This window comes from Hippoglossus hippoglossus, chromosome 3 (genome assembly GCF_009819705.1).
Source record: "Hippoglossus hippoglossus isolate fHipHip1 chromosome 3, fHipHip1.pri, whole genome shotgun sequence".
In the NCBI taxonomy this organism is placed as follows: Eukaryota; Metazoa; Chordata; class Actinopteri; order Pleuronectiformes; family Pleuronectidae; genus Hippoglossus; species Hippoglossus hippoglossus.
Window position 1 is genome coordinate 8,023,127 of NC_047153.1, and position 14,705 is coordinate 8,037,831.

The 14,705-nt window shown below is 41.4% G+C and overlaps 2 protein-coding genes across 8 annotated transcripts in view; one reads left to right on the forward strand and one right to left on the reverse strand.

Annotated features, from left to right (window-relative positions):
• homer2 (homer scaffold protein 2) overlaps positions 1-10,798 on the reverse strand; it is a 30,911-nt gene extending 20,113 nt beyond the window's left edge. Inside the window, exons 1-2 of one of the 2 annotated variants that reach the window (XM_034573197.1) lie at positions 10,632-10,798; positions 175-331 (exon numbers count right to left, since the gene is read on the reverse strand). In XM_034573197.1, the coding sequence (XP_034429088.1) occupies positions 175-331; positions 10,632-10,633 (159 nt within the window). In that variant the 5' untranslated portion in view covers positions 10,634-10,798. Of the gene's footprint in view, positions 1-174; positions 332-9,893; positions 10,508-10,631 lie in introns of those variants that run through there. The other variant, XM_034573190.1, reaches the window with a different exon arrangement.
• Positions 10,799-10,801: 3 nt separating this feature from the next.
• LOC117754405 (RNA guanine-N7 methyltransferase activating subunit-like) lies at positions 10,802-13,930 on the forward strand. Of its 6 annotated transcripts, none has more exons than XM_034573210.1 (4): positions 10,802-10,839; positions 11,541-11,646; positions 11,878-12,048; positions 13,016-13,930. In XM_034573210.1, exons 3-4 carry the CDS (start codon positions 11,879-11,881, stop codon positions 13,296-13,298), a joined length of 453 nt encoding a protein of 150 aa, XP_034429101.1. In that variant the 5' UTR covers positions 10,802-10,839; positions 11,541-11,646; position 11,878; the 3' UTR covers positions 13,299-13,930. The 6 variants fall into 6 exon arrangements, with proteins under 6 accessions (XP_034429101.1, XP_034429144.1, XP_034429115.1 ...); XM_034573253.1 differs by lacking the exon at positions 10,802-10,839 and having other exon boundaries at positions 13,016-13,155; positions 13,216-13,930; XM_034573224.1 differs by lacking the exon at positions 10,802-10,839 and having other exon boundaries at positions 13,016-13,154; positions 13,203-13,930.
• The last annotated feature ends 775 nt before the right edge of the window (positions 13,931-14,705 follow it).

Sequence of the window (14,705 nt, forward strand, 5' to 3'; positions counted from 1 at the left end):
GTCCTAGAAGCAGCGAATATAAAATCAATTTATTAAAATTTCCTTTTGTTCAATTCCAACTGACTTTGCTTCGTCTACGTCAGCTGTTCCTCCTGAGAGCAGACAAATGTTTCCAATCGTCTCTCCAAGATCGTGCTACATTCACAGACACATCGTAAGGACACAAACACGTACCTTGGATCCATCCACGCTGATAATGCGGTAGCTGTTGCGTGTGCTGTCGTAAAAATAGGAGACAGTGACAGCCTGCTTGCTGGCAGGAACCCAGTTCTTTTTGGTGGTCGGGTCGATTTGGAAGACGTGGGCCCTGGTGGTGAAGATTGGCTGCTCCCTGGAGAGGAGAGGAACAAAATGAGGATTGCTGCAGGTAAGACACAGTATAACACTACGGAGGAAGACAAAGTACTCTGATCAATGAGCCAGCTTTTACAATCTTTACCCAAACACTGGCACTTGAGTTCTTAATATCCCTTTATCACATTATGGCTGCAGAGACACTGTGACTGTGACACTGAGTCTCCAGAGATGCTGAGAGTCTCGGCACATGATAATGTAACACAAACCCCAAGTCGTCATAGTACCCACAACCATTAGCACATCAACACCCCTGCCCTTTCAAAAGGTGACAGTAACACATATCTTGGCGTACATGTGACACTGTGCGCTTGTTTGTATGAACACATCTATTGTCTAATGGAAGATTTCCCCCGTGCACCAAATACGTCAAAGACTAAAACTCAGAGAGAACTACCTCTGCCAAATAAGGCCCAACACTCCCCTTATGAAACCACATTTAAATTCACTAGATCCAGATTCCTATTTGACTCTGCACCACATTGCAAACACTCATAGATATCAGTCCCCCCCAAAATAAAAAAAAATAAAGATTCATGAACTAATCTATGAAAATGTTGAAAAACGCAATGTTAGAGAGGGGGAAGAGTTCCTGGATCTATCCGGATTCGAACCAAAATTTGTTTCCGTGATCAAAACTAGGTGGGTCTTTTAAACCAAAAAGTATAACAAATATTTATTTATGGCATAGTTTAGCAGGAGAACCATGTGCTTTGGTACCAACACGCAGCTGCTCAGGAATTAAAACCTGTTCATAGTTCATCATTGGTGTACAAAATATTTGGTGCATTTATGAATAATTACACAATCAAGGGATAAGAGGAAAGAAAAACACAACATTAGAGAACAATGCATCTCAGCAGAAAGTGAAAAGGTGTAGGCTGAAACTACAGCTTACTGCACCTGCACTTACAAAACACCACCCTGTGTCTATTCCTACACTGTCATACAGACTAATGCAGCATGTTCTGATTTTTGAGAATTGTTGATTTGCTCGTTATATCAGGAAAATGGTGGAACCAATGCATTGAACTCAACATTGGTTGGGTTATCTTATGCTTTTTGCAAATCTAGGATATGTACAAGTGGGTTGTGCTTTTCTTAATAATATGGAGTGATATGAGCACTATAAAAAAAAAGAAAAAAAAGAAAAAACTATAAACAATGTTTAAGTAAGGTTTTCAATAAAACCCTTAAATATGTTCATATCGTGTCAGATCTCAATGACTACAAATCATTTTGAAAAACTTCTAAATATATATACATTATTAATCAGGTGCAATTGTTGGTATATTACCAGATTGGAGCCAAATCCACAGACACCAGTCCCCTAAATATGCCCGTTTTTTTCATTTGGTCATCATATAAAATTCCTGGATCATCCCTTTGTCCGGGTCATTGCCAAAATTGAATGGGTTCTTTCTTGGTCCATGTTCTATCTGCCACAGTTTGTGAAAATCTGTTCAGTGGTTTATGTGTCATACTGCTGACAAACAAACCAACTAACAGACAGGGGCAAAAATGTAACATCCTTGACGGAGCTCTACAGTCATCAAAACCCAACCCAACAATGACCATGATGGGGAAAATGTAAAAAAAAACAATGCCAGCTATCTTTGAGAGGGTGAAGTAATCTGCCTCCCAGCAATGAGCAGCTAGCTGCGTGTATGATTCAGAAGAGCATGATCATGGGGATAAAGGAGCCTGTTAAACTTGAATGACTGCAGACTGAAAAAGAAAAAAAAAAATACAGCAGAAATGCTCCTCCTCTTAATGACATTCCTACAAATGCATCTCTCTTTCTCCAGACACTGATTATCTTCACCCTCTGTCACCTATACACACAAAACCATAATTTGACTCCCACATTGAGTCGAAAGCTTTTGTGTAATATGTGCTGCGAGCACTTTGCTAGGAACCCCTGAACACAACAGCTTATTCGTAGGATTTAACAATTAGCCAATCAATTGGCAGCAGTGTGGTGTACAAAATCATGCAGATACCGTTCAAGAGCTTCAGTAAATTATCACAAAAAAATGACACATCTCCGCTTCCTCTCACTATCCAGAAACAAAGCCAAAATATGCAGGATCCAAACTGTACTGTATTTGACATGTAGGTTTGCCCTATGTCCCATCCACAAACATGGAGGAGGCAGGGTTTATGACATATACTGCAGCCAGCCACCAGGTGGTTACGATTTGGCTTCACTTTTGGGGAGCAGTCATGTCGTCCATCTTTATTAACAGTCTACCTCCAGCATGATAAAGCACCATGTCACAAAGTGAAAGTTGTCTCAAGCTGGTTTAATGAACATATAGTTCTGTGAACCTCAGTGACCTCTCCAGTCACCAAATCTGAATCCAGTGGATCACATATGAGCTGTGTCTTAGTTGACAAGAATTTGGCATTTCATACTTTTCTCATTTCACCAGATTGTACATCTATGAAAGTCATGTTGCCACAGAAAATAATATAGAATATTATATATAGAATATAGACATTGTTCAGGAACAGCTCGTGGAACCCTCTTCTCCACAGCTCCATACAAACTGCACAGACACTTGACACTGACAGAGCACCACTGCGGAAAGTGGAAAGAAAAAGTGTTAATTGTATTGCTGCAGGGTCTGACTCTGGACCCAGCAGGTGTAATTCATTCCCTGGATGCTCTCATTTCAAACGGTGAGTACAAGTGGTTACGTTGCTCCTCTATGAAGTTTGAAGTGCAAAGAACAATTAAGTGGAGTGGCTGGATCAGAGGGATCAGAGGACACCTCAAGAACTTAATAATGATTGCAGATGGAGAATATGGAGGAGGCAGAGTTGAAGCACTTCTTACTGGAAATTAAAATGAAAAGTGAATGCAACTTTCAGACAAGGCAAGTTTTATATGGCTTGGCACAATTGCAATGTTGATCATACCTTTGTTTTATCTTGTTGACGATGCAATTATACATTTTATTAATTTGTCCTGGCACCGTTTGGACATCCAGTCACCATTGAATTTTCCTCCTGGATGTTCTTCAGCGTACGAGATTAAAGGCAACGTAATGGACGATCGTAATGAGGTCACAGTAAATAATTGTTGGGGGAATAAGACTGCCGAGCACGGCATTAAGAGGGCATAGCCAACGATACATGAGCCATACTGCCGTGTGGCTGGGCTAGGCCTCCTGTACAGCACGTTGAATCCACCTTTATGCTTTACAAATGAAATGTACTTGCCGAAGTGATGAGTAAAGGAATTCGGACATGCGGGGTGAGGTCAGAGTAAAGCTGCTGCTCCTTTAGGTCGAAAGGGACAGTTGAGGTATCCAATGCTGCACATTGTCTTAAAAGTCTTAGTTAGGCTAGATAGAACTGTTATGCCTTCTCAACATGCTGTATGCCAGTTAGTTTCTTCATCTGCATGCTGCTTCTATGCATCATTCTGTCCACTATTGATTAGTTCGATGTTTGTAGGCCCATTCTCAGTAAAGTGTGCTTTAGATTAGGTGCTGGTGAAACAAACATTCACAGATCATTTATCTCCACTCCACTTGATTACAAACGTGCTCCCAGGAGAGAGCTTTATAGCAAACTTCTTACGGCATCAATTGTCAGTTGTAAACCTTGTGAAATCCTGGTACTTTCTAGTATCTTTTCTTCCTCTTTTTGCTTTTGCTTCCTGGCTTGCCTTTTACTTTCATCACATGAAACGTTTCAACAAAATGTGTCAAGTTGGCACGAGGGTGCTCGGCTGGACACACTGGCACAGCCACACTTTGCTTGGCACAGCACTAAAATCACCAATGCACTATCAAAACCATTACAAATATTGCATTTTTTAGAGCACAGGGATGTGATTATTCAAACCAAAATCCACTATATCGGAGAGCACATTCTCAAAAACGTCCCTAAAATTAAACAGGTGTTAAAGCTAGCAGTAACACACACACACACACACACACACACACACATCTCCTTTTCTGTAAGGCAAAACTGCAGGTTTCATTAACAGGGTACAGATGGTGCCACTGTTGCTGTAATGCTTTACCACAGTTGACAAAGGGACGTGTCAGAGGACATTCAGTTCAGCTTTACTTTAATGCACCATTATGAGGTCCCAGGGAAAATAATGTCACATGGACAGTGTGGCAGGCTGCAAAAATTCACGAGCTAATAAAGCTTTTACTTCTCTTGGGATTATGGTTCTCACAGAAATGAAAGCCTAATAAATGCACTGCCCCCTTTAAGCCTAATCTCAGTCTTCATCTGCTTTGGGAACAACAAAACCCATTATACAGATCACTGTTGTCGCTTTACATACATACACATCAACACACACGCTGACCTTTGCAGTGGCAGTGTCTGGAGCCAGCTCACACTGGCAAGGGGAGGAGGAGTGAAAGGCCACTGCTGAACACATGGATGCACTCACACAACGGTTGGTGGAATCCAGTGATCTGCTTTTCTCAGATATTAAAACATTACGTTGATTGATTTAAAAAAAAAAAAAAACAAGACGATATTTTGGACTTTGTGACCTTGGAATTCTTTGTCCTGCTGACTGTTGGGTGCGCTCTATCCCCATCTGGTGCTTTAAATAATTTACAGGTGTGTGTTTCTGTGTGTGGGGGGGAGCGGATTGGAGTTAGTCCGCACCGTCTGTGCCTACGTACACCTACACACCCACCGCAGGCCCATGCACACTCGTGATGTGGCAACTGTGTTGTGCACTGGCTGAAGAATAAAATTAAAAGCAAAGGAATGTGCTGACAACCATATACCTGAGGATAAGTGAAACTGTTGAGAAAGCGCTGCACCGTACCAATAAATAAGCTTTAATTATTACATATAATGAATCTATATCACAACAAATACAACTAGAGGAAGAATTTTGGTCGCTGTGGTTGCATGCTAAACAACTGCACTACTTTACCTCTGAGGGATATGCAGCAGCAATATAGTGAGTGATGCACGACTAAGCCTGTTTGCCTCAAGTTCTCTGAAATCCTTCAAAGTGTCTGGCTGATCACTACCTACGATTTACTCAAACACTGAATTCTACAGAGTTGGAGCAAAGTTTGCTAAGAGAAGGATTATCCCACTGCTTTAAAGAGGAGACATTAAGATGACAGCAGATGACACCATGTCCTGAGAGGATGTGTGAAGAACAGCAGGCAGCTTCTACCTTCTATGGTGGAGGTTTTAATGCCACGGGCTGCAGTCACGTAGCACCTGTGTTCTGCTGCACCTGAATCCAGGCATGTTTTTTCAGAGAAAGAGAAAAACTGCCTCTTCCAGATTCCTGAATCTACTCCAGCGACATTCTCCAAACAAACTCTCCTTATCAGTCACAGTCATCCACTCTCTGTCCGAACGAAAGTAGCGAAAGAACGAAAGCGACTGTGTAGAGATCGATAACTGATTCAGGAATCTAGGGGTCATTAGTCAAAGGGTTTAACGTCAAAACTCAAACAGGCTTCATAGCCTGTTTCACAGAAAACAGCAGCCTCAGCAGCTTCAGATATGTGCCCTGCAACATTCTTCACATTCCTACAGTGTGAACATTATGTGACTTTAATACCAGCTCCAGAAGTCGCGAAACACACAAGTTAAATATAAATGTGCAGTAGACAGTAGGCAGACAATTTCTGCTGCTGTATATCTGGATAGTTTTTGTTCCTGTTGCATAAGTTGATGACTTTCGACTGCACAGTGAAACTCTTTAAATACAGATTTTTCTTTTATCCCCAGGTGTCATGTCTCCCTCTAAACGGGTCGGAAGAGAGATAGCATCAACACACAATGTCAGGGTTTTACACCATGTTTGCAGTGTAAAACGAGCTGGGGACGAATAAGCTGCATATCAGGTACTATTGGGTGCAGACCCACAGGCACAGAGCCTGTTAGACTATAATAGTATCTTTTTTATTAGATTCTGCCAGTGGGACTTGAGGTCACTGTCCTGACTGTTCGAGATCTGATGAAAAACAGCAGACGTCGTATTAACAAAAGAAAGATGTTTCTTTCTGCAGTTTTCAACAAGACAGGCACTAAAGCAGGACCATCAACAGGCTAAAATCAAAAATTACCAACAGAATATTTATGAAATGCTGTCTTTGAATCTGAGTGGTCTCACAAATTATGTGTCAAAAGCCTCTTCGCTTGTCAAATATGTACAGGACTGTAGGAAGGAACACGGAGCACTTATCCCTCCTCATTTTCTCAGCCAGTACCGACGACAATACACCAAGTTTCCATCTGCTTTTTCTAAAGGTGTAGATATCAAAAGAAACCGAGGGAAAGTTTGCAAAAGTGCACGGATCTGGTGACTCTAGCAATGTGAAAATGGCAAAGTAGAAAGTAACAAATTTGTTGTGACTGTAAAGCTGTATTCTTTTGTGAACATAAATACCAGAATTTAATAACGTGAACGCTCATTAGCTGGGGTAAAAGTCAGATGAAGACTCCCTCATTTACCTGCGAGGCGCTGGAGGGGAGCAGAGCTGCCTTATTAGTGAGAGCAGCATTTCGTCTATGTGAATGAGCAAAGTAGGGAGAATTGGAAGACTCTGTGGGATCATCACTACAATAACACCTTGGCCTTTATTGTAATAAACACATTGCTCTATACTAATGATGTTCGGGGGACATGAGAGTGTCCTGCTGAGTGAGACAGTCTCTAACTGCAATGCTGTGAGATGTAAACAAACTAGAATGTCACTAGAGCCCATACATCCACCAACAGTCCCCTTCTGAAACTACATTCAAATTCACAAGATACAGGTTTAATTTGGATCTACACCAAATCTCTACAAGAAATCAGTCCCCTAAACATGCCCCAAGGATTTTTATCATCAAGATCCATTCATTATTCTCGGAGAAATCAAGAAAGATGTTGGACAGCGCCCTATCTACGCATGTTAAAGAAAGTAACTGAACTTAACAATGAATCAATGGATTTCTAGATTCATAATTAGCTGCAGCCTGATTTCATTGTTATTCTATGTTTAAGCTGGAGGGATATTATACTGTAAACTTAAGATTTGCATGGCAATCTTACCATTTAATTTGAAATTATTTTACATTGTGTCTGTTTTAACTGGGATTATTGAGAGTGACCTTCATTGCTACTCCAGGGTTTTGGCTGTGGACTGATTGTACTTCCTGCCAGCACAGCTCATTTAACAGGCGAAAGAGACAGTATCTCATGCATCCAAGCCAGCAGGCCAGACTCAAACCAGCACTCACATCAGGTCTTCCTCCACCACACTGTGGCGATAGGTGCCCAACATAATCTGAGAGCTCAGAGGAAGAGGAAGTGAGGAAGTATCCACAGAAGCACAGCATGATAGCAGATGGCCTCCTAGGCCTCAACCATCTGGCAGGGAGACGTCCAATCCGCCGTCAGTCTGTCCCCTTTCATTTACGCATGATTCCTCAACAGTGAGACCTGCTTGTACTCCCCTGCTACACCTCTACAACCTTCCCCTTTGGCCCTCAGCTGCAGACAGAGAAGTCAGATTAGGTTTATAGTTCACTCTCCTGCCTTGGCAGCCAAGAGACCCACTGCCACGTCACATGTCACAGAGCCTAATCAATGAGTATTAAGCCTTTAGCTGTCACTCTCTGGTCAGCCAGGAGATTATCATCTATCCATGGGTTAGGGCTGCTCCCAGCCCGACTTACTTTAAATAGCAATATGTTGATTGCACTGCTGTCTGTGTGACCGCTTATTCAGTAAGAAGGGGCTTTCGGACAATCTGAGCTTTATTGTGGAGAAGCAGTGCTTAAGCTATAAAACTGTACTTAAAAAAAAAAACAATAACCACCACTTTCTTTCTCACTGTCGTTATGAGAATCTCTTCAACCTACATTTTAATTTACTGGGCAAGTTAGAGTCATACAATATCATTAATAAAGACTAATACATACATTATTGTGCTTTATAAATCATGTGGAAATGACGCAATCGATATGTCAAGATTCAGAGGGCACTGATAGATCACGTGACGTGATAGGAAAGTGACAATGGAGGTTAGATACTGAGGGTGTGTGTTGTGTGAGAGAGACTGATAGTTAATCTATAACTCCTTTTAAGAGCCAAGAGCGTCAGGGACAAAGGACCAAGTAAACCCTGCAAACTACAATCACACGCAGTCTTTTTTTTTAAGTCCTACTGTCAGCTTCTTAGTATGGTCTTTGTAATCTGTGCAGATTTTTTAAATATTTAGTGATTGCTGTTTCCAGTTTGTCAAATGTGATTATCTGCTGATTTCATTAGTCTTTATATATCAGTCATTATCACTATCACCATGAAACAACAGTGAAAGCTATCATTCAATGGAACCCTCAACAAATCCTCCCACTTTCTGCCCCTGGTTGGATCCCATTACATTTCTCTATACGTTTGTGTCCACCTGTGATACCACAGGCCGGCTCAGACTGAAACCAGACAACTGGAGTAAGGAAACTTGTTGTAATGTCTCAGTCACTATAGGTGTGACCTCCTGCCTTGAGTTGGACTACAGCTGCCATGCTGCGTGGGCCAGTGTACTGAAACAACAGCGTCTCCTCTCAGTTCTAAACCTGCTGGGTGACCACGCCAAACTCTTGATGAGTCGTCAGGACGGTTGAACTGGTTTCTTACGTAATATAAATATTTTAAAAAACTGCTCAGGAAAAAACCAAGCACATAGGCAGTTTTGACTTGATTACAGAACATTAAGCTGATTATTTTCCACACTTGGCCTCATAGTTTTTCAGAAATCAAAGAATTCTTGTTGTCACAAATGTAAAAGTTCCCATAAATTATTCAGAGACTGGTTTCTGTAATAAATTACATTGAGCTGTAACTACTGCAAATCAAATACTAAAAAAGGAGTACAAACAGGATTAGGGAACTTCAGAAAGAAAAGTCAGCGTGAAGCAGAGCTCATTATTGCTGAGGCGTTGAGTCAACACTCACACCATTGTAGGCTAAATAATATTCTGTACCCAGTAAACAACTGTGGGAGTGCAGCACTATACCTCCAGCTCTGTGGAGAGAACACACACACACACACACACACACACACACACACACACACACACACACACACACACACACACACACACACACACACACACACACACACACACACACACACACACACACACACACACACACACACAATTAGTCTGACACCTCCATATCACAATTAATGACACCTTCAAAACCACATACACACAGATATAATCCATAGGAAACTGTGCGTAAAAAAGAAAAGAAAAGACATAAATCCATTTTCTCTGAAGCTTTTCCGCACAAGCTCTTTGAATTTCTCACATTGATACAAAAACAACAACAATAATGTAAAATAGTAGAAATGCGTCAGATCCAAACAGGCTGTTTTGCAATAGGAGTGAAAGGTGGATCATTGTGGAGGTATTTCCACCGCGCACATATCTCAGTGGGTGCAGGTGTCACGAGAGGCGCACTGAAGGGCAGCGCTGTCTGGATATAACCTCGCACAAAACCCAACAGGACTTTTTATTTATATCTTACTCACCCCATTGCAGCGAGATCTGAGGACCAGCTCCTAGGGTTTTTAAAAAAACGTCGCTTTTATTAATGACAGCGGATCGGGAGGAGAACAGTGTTCGGAGGCGCAGAGTCAAAGTCCACAGATGATCGGTGGTCCACAGAGTTCAGTCCCTGTGCGCCGCTGAAATATGAGGAGAGGAGATCACTTCTTCTTCTTCTTCCTCCTCCTCCTCGTCTTCTTCTTCTCAGCAAACTCGATTCACCGGGTCGTCAGGCTCACAGAAACCCGGTCATTCCTGGAAGTTTTCCCCCTCTCTTCGCTCGCTTGTTTTTTCCCCCGAATAAACCCCGCACTGGTTCCTAATGGCTTCCCTTCCCGGTTGTCCTCCTCCCAATAAAAAAAAGAAAGAAACCCGGCGCAGGTTGGTTAGGTGACTGGTTCCCCTGCGTGCTGCTCGCTGTGCGGTGTCGTCCCTCCCCAGCGGGATTGTGTTTCTAATGAAGGGCGGCAGCGGCAGCAGCAGCAGCAGCGACACGGAGCGGCTTCCACCTGCTCAGGCTCCGACCACCACCACCTCCAGAGCCGCCCACTCTCCACTCACCCACCCGGTAGTGTCTGCTGCTGCTGCTGCTGCGGGGGTGGAGGTGCCGGTCCGTCTGAGTTTCAACCCAAATCACTCCCAATGCAAACATTAACACAACATGGAGTTTAAACAAACACACAAACAGGGACGGTATCTTATGTGAACCCAGCCGCACTCACATGTTTCCAGCTCCCAGCAGTTGGACGCTTTCTCCTAAACTACAACAAATAATGGTTTCGGCTAATTTAAAGGGATGATGGCAGGTGTCAATCAGTGGCAGGTGCGTGCGCCCTCGGAACCACTTAAAGGAGTCTATTTGTTCCAGGGGGAAGAGTTTCAGCGATGCTCTCACTTATCTAAAGTTAGCATCATTCGCGCCTTCTGCAGGTGTGTTTCCAAAACTTTGAAATGCTTTAGCTAGCTTTAAGTCATTATTTTAGTTTGCATCTTTATGGTATTGATTCGAACATGACGTAACACATTTTTATTAAAACTAAAACGTTTCTTAAAAATTCAGTTGTAAACAAGTAGATGGCACCTTTGCCCCAATTTACACCAAATGATGGCTACGGCAAATTTTACCATGTTTTTTCTAACTAACAGGTAAAAGCTATCATCGGTGCACCCTCTGAATTAAAAAAAAAAAAGAGCATTTGTTCCAAAATGAAGCGTTTGCTATTGATTGCATGATAACGCATATGAATGAGTGGCTAAAGTTAGAATAATTTGCACTTTCTGTGTGTTTCCAACATTTTTATAGTGATTTTTAGTTGTTTGTATCTTCTGATACAATTCTAACATAATATAATGTTGTAAAAAAAATACCAACAACAATATCTTTTCTAAATTCAGGTGCACTTACATGTTTTAAATTCTGGAATTACAACAATTAAACAACGGTTATGGCACATTTTATGGTCGTCTGTGCCACTTGTTGCTCCTTCAGCTCGAAATGCTTCCGTGTAACTTGACTTTTAACTTCTACACTAATATTAACTGTTTGGATTTCTTTGTATTCCAACTGGCAGGTAACAGACATAAATGGGTGTGTGCGCCCCCGGAACCTTTAAAATAAGTATTTGTTCCAGGGGGAAGCGCATCAGCGACGGACTCATACCGGATTTCGGATTAACAGCGTCACGATAATATTTACGAACGTGTTGCTGAAGATAGCAACGTTCACGTCTTGTTCAGGTGGGTTTTGAATACGTGAGAGTTTGAAATGTTGTCATTGTGACTTCTTTAGTTGTTTGTATCTTTATCTGACGGTAACAGCCTTGTTTTCATTGGTCCACGCGGTGTGTGTGTGTGTGTAGCAGGTGCTAATGCGACACAACACAGAAATGTCTTTGTCGAAAACACTCGTGTATCCGCGTTAGCAGCTTTGTGTTTACATCCAGTGACTCGACTTCTCTGTTGCTACAGAATGACCGAGAAGACGGAGACCCTGCAGGAGTACGAGGAGCTGTTCGCCCACCGGTTCTCAGCCGAGGACCCCGAGTACCAGAAGTACCAGAACCGAGCAGCCGACCCGCCGCCCCTGGTCGAGGACTGGAGGGGTCGAGCGGGGGGGAACCAGAGAGGAAGAGACAACAGGTACTGACAGGAGCTCGAACAGTGGACAGACAGAGACACGTGTGTTGTCGTGGTTGGGGTTTATGTTGCATGTTTATGGTCAGTGACGGTGTCTCTAGGAATCAGGGGATGTGCAACAGTGTGATCTGAAAGAAATGAATCACACCGAGTTCTTATCACTGCGATTTCTATGACAAATAAAAGCCAAACAGTCGACAAGTTGATGCTGTATAGTGGTATCTCATTCTATATCTATATCTATCTCATTAGAGGAACACTGCTGTGTAGGGCACATATTAACACATCGATTCATTTTCAATAGTTTTGTCTAAAAAGTAGAAAATATGTAAAAAGCCTTTTCTCCCTCTGTCAGAGGTAATGTTTTCATTTATTTTCCACCGGCAATCAAACCTTGGAAAAAGCAGCAAATCATCACATTTGCAGAATATTAATGATATAATTATTTGATTGTTTAAGTAAAAAAAAAAGGATTATGAATCAACCAATAGTGCTTAATGTCCTTTTTAAATTAGTTAAAAGACTGTTTAGTTTTCTATTGTAAATAAATCTGACTGAGCTGGAGGAGCATTCACAATCTACATGGCTGCCTGCCTGTGTTTTCACTCGTCTGTCTGCTATTACTTCAGTTAGTGCCGTGTTACCTTTTTATATGCTGCGGCCACAGGAACCATTATACAACTGTTCTAACTTGTGAACAAGCTTTTGTGGGTGGTGTGCTTCATTTTACACCAAACACATGTTTGGGATGTAATGACGTTAGTTGTGACTAAAATCATCCTCAAGTTGAGATTTGTTGCTGGAGTTATTTAGGTTATAGAGTACATTTCATTAATACTGCACCTTTTCTCTAGCTGAAATAATAGTGTCACAAAAAAGGATGCAATTTAACTGCCTTTTGATATGGGCCATGTTATGCATGCATTAGTACCTATTGTTAAATTCTTTATATTTATCCGTCTCTATCTAGGTACCCGGACCGTCGTGGGCACAGAGGTCGTGGTTGGGGAGGAGACCGAGACCGAGACCGAAGCTGGGGGGGAGACCGTCGTGAGCAGAACTGGCATGACCGAGACAGAGACAGAGACAGAGACCGAGACGGAGACAGAAGCAGAGACAGAGACCGAGACGGAGACAGAAGCAGAGACAGAAGCCGGGACAGGGACCGAGACAGGCACTGGGGACATGGGAGCGGTCAATCAGGCTCCAACCAGGGCTCCCATCAACAGAGACCACATTATGACCGCTACTGATCTGTAATGTCTCAGGTGGTATCAGTATTTATGGTATTCATTCATATTCAGCAACTTGTTAAAACATGCATTGCAGTATGGCACATGACAATATGCAACTGTGTATTTGTTGGTGTAGCTCTAATTACTACAGTATCAATATTAATACTTTATTACCCGCCATTATAATTTGTAATATGTGATGCAGTTTTATTGTTTGAGTAAAAAAAAAAAAACATACCAAATATAATCAGTTTTTTTGAATTTTCCCAGAAGGATTTCTTCCTGTAGAAAATGAGTTTGTTTAACTTCCATCTTCCTTTTTTATACATAAACAATATTTTTGACTCGCGTTGCTTCATACAGTATTAAAACTTAAAGTTAAATAACATGAGTTTCTCAAACCTTTCACATCCTTTAGTATATTCATCACATTGTAACTAGGAAGTTTCACTGGTAGTTTGTGTCCTGATGGGTACTTGTTTTTGACATGGTTTGATTTATTATTATGAATTATGCAGTACAGTATCAGTATTGCTGCAGATGGTGAATATACAGATACAATCTATTTGTAATGCAGCTTTATTTTTCTGTGTCACATTGTTTCATAAGAATCTAATTGTACTGTTGTCAATAAATGCGTATTTTCACAATGAGGGGTTTGTTTTGTTATTTTAGATGTTGTATCCAGCTCATGTTTAAAAAAATATATATATTATAACATTTGTACAATCATATAGAACAAACAAGACAAATGTTTATGGATGTTACACCTTCAGTCCATTCATTCTGTTTCATCACCTAATCATCAGTTTGTCTTCTCCATAGTGTTTGTTGCTATTTTTGGTTCTGAATAACTTCCATTTCTCCCACTTTTCTTCAAGCTGTGTGTCTTGAAGTCTTAGGCAGATTGTCAGTTTTTCCATGGAGTTAATTTCCTCTATAATCTCTACTTTTCTTGGCGGGGTGGGGGGTGGTCCATCTTACCCCATCTTCTTGTGATGGCTGTCGTACTAGCTATCGGGGAATATTTGAATCAGAAAACTATCCCTTATTCCTATCTTCTCTCTGAAATTTGAATAACGAAGATGGAATTCATAGGCAGGTCATATCCTAGTGTCTTTTGTGAAGTCATGCACATTGTTTTACAGAACATTGATAACCGGTTTAAAGAAAAGTCCCATGAATGAAAGATATTAGGAAATGTTAGGGAGATCTGCCAACATGTCAAAAAAATGTTGCCCTTGGTAAATAATGCTAGGCCTTATCAACCCTAGTGGTATTTATTGTATTAAATTCCATTCTAATCGGTGTTACATTTCTATAATTGAACTTGGTGAACCTGCAGAAACACTGTTATAGGGGGACATGGCTTTTAAGTAGAAGGCTCAGTCTCACTGTAATGAACAAATTTGGTCTCAGATGGTT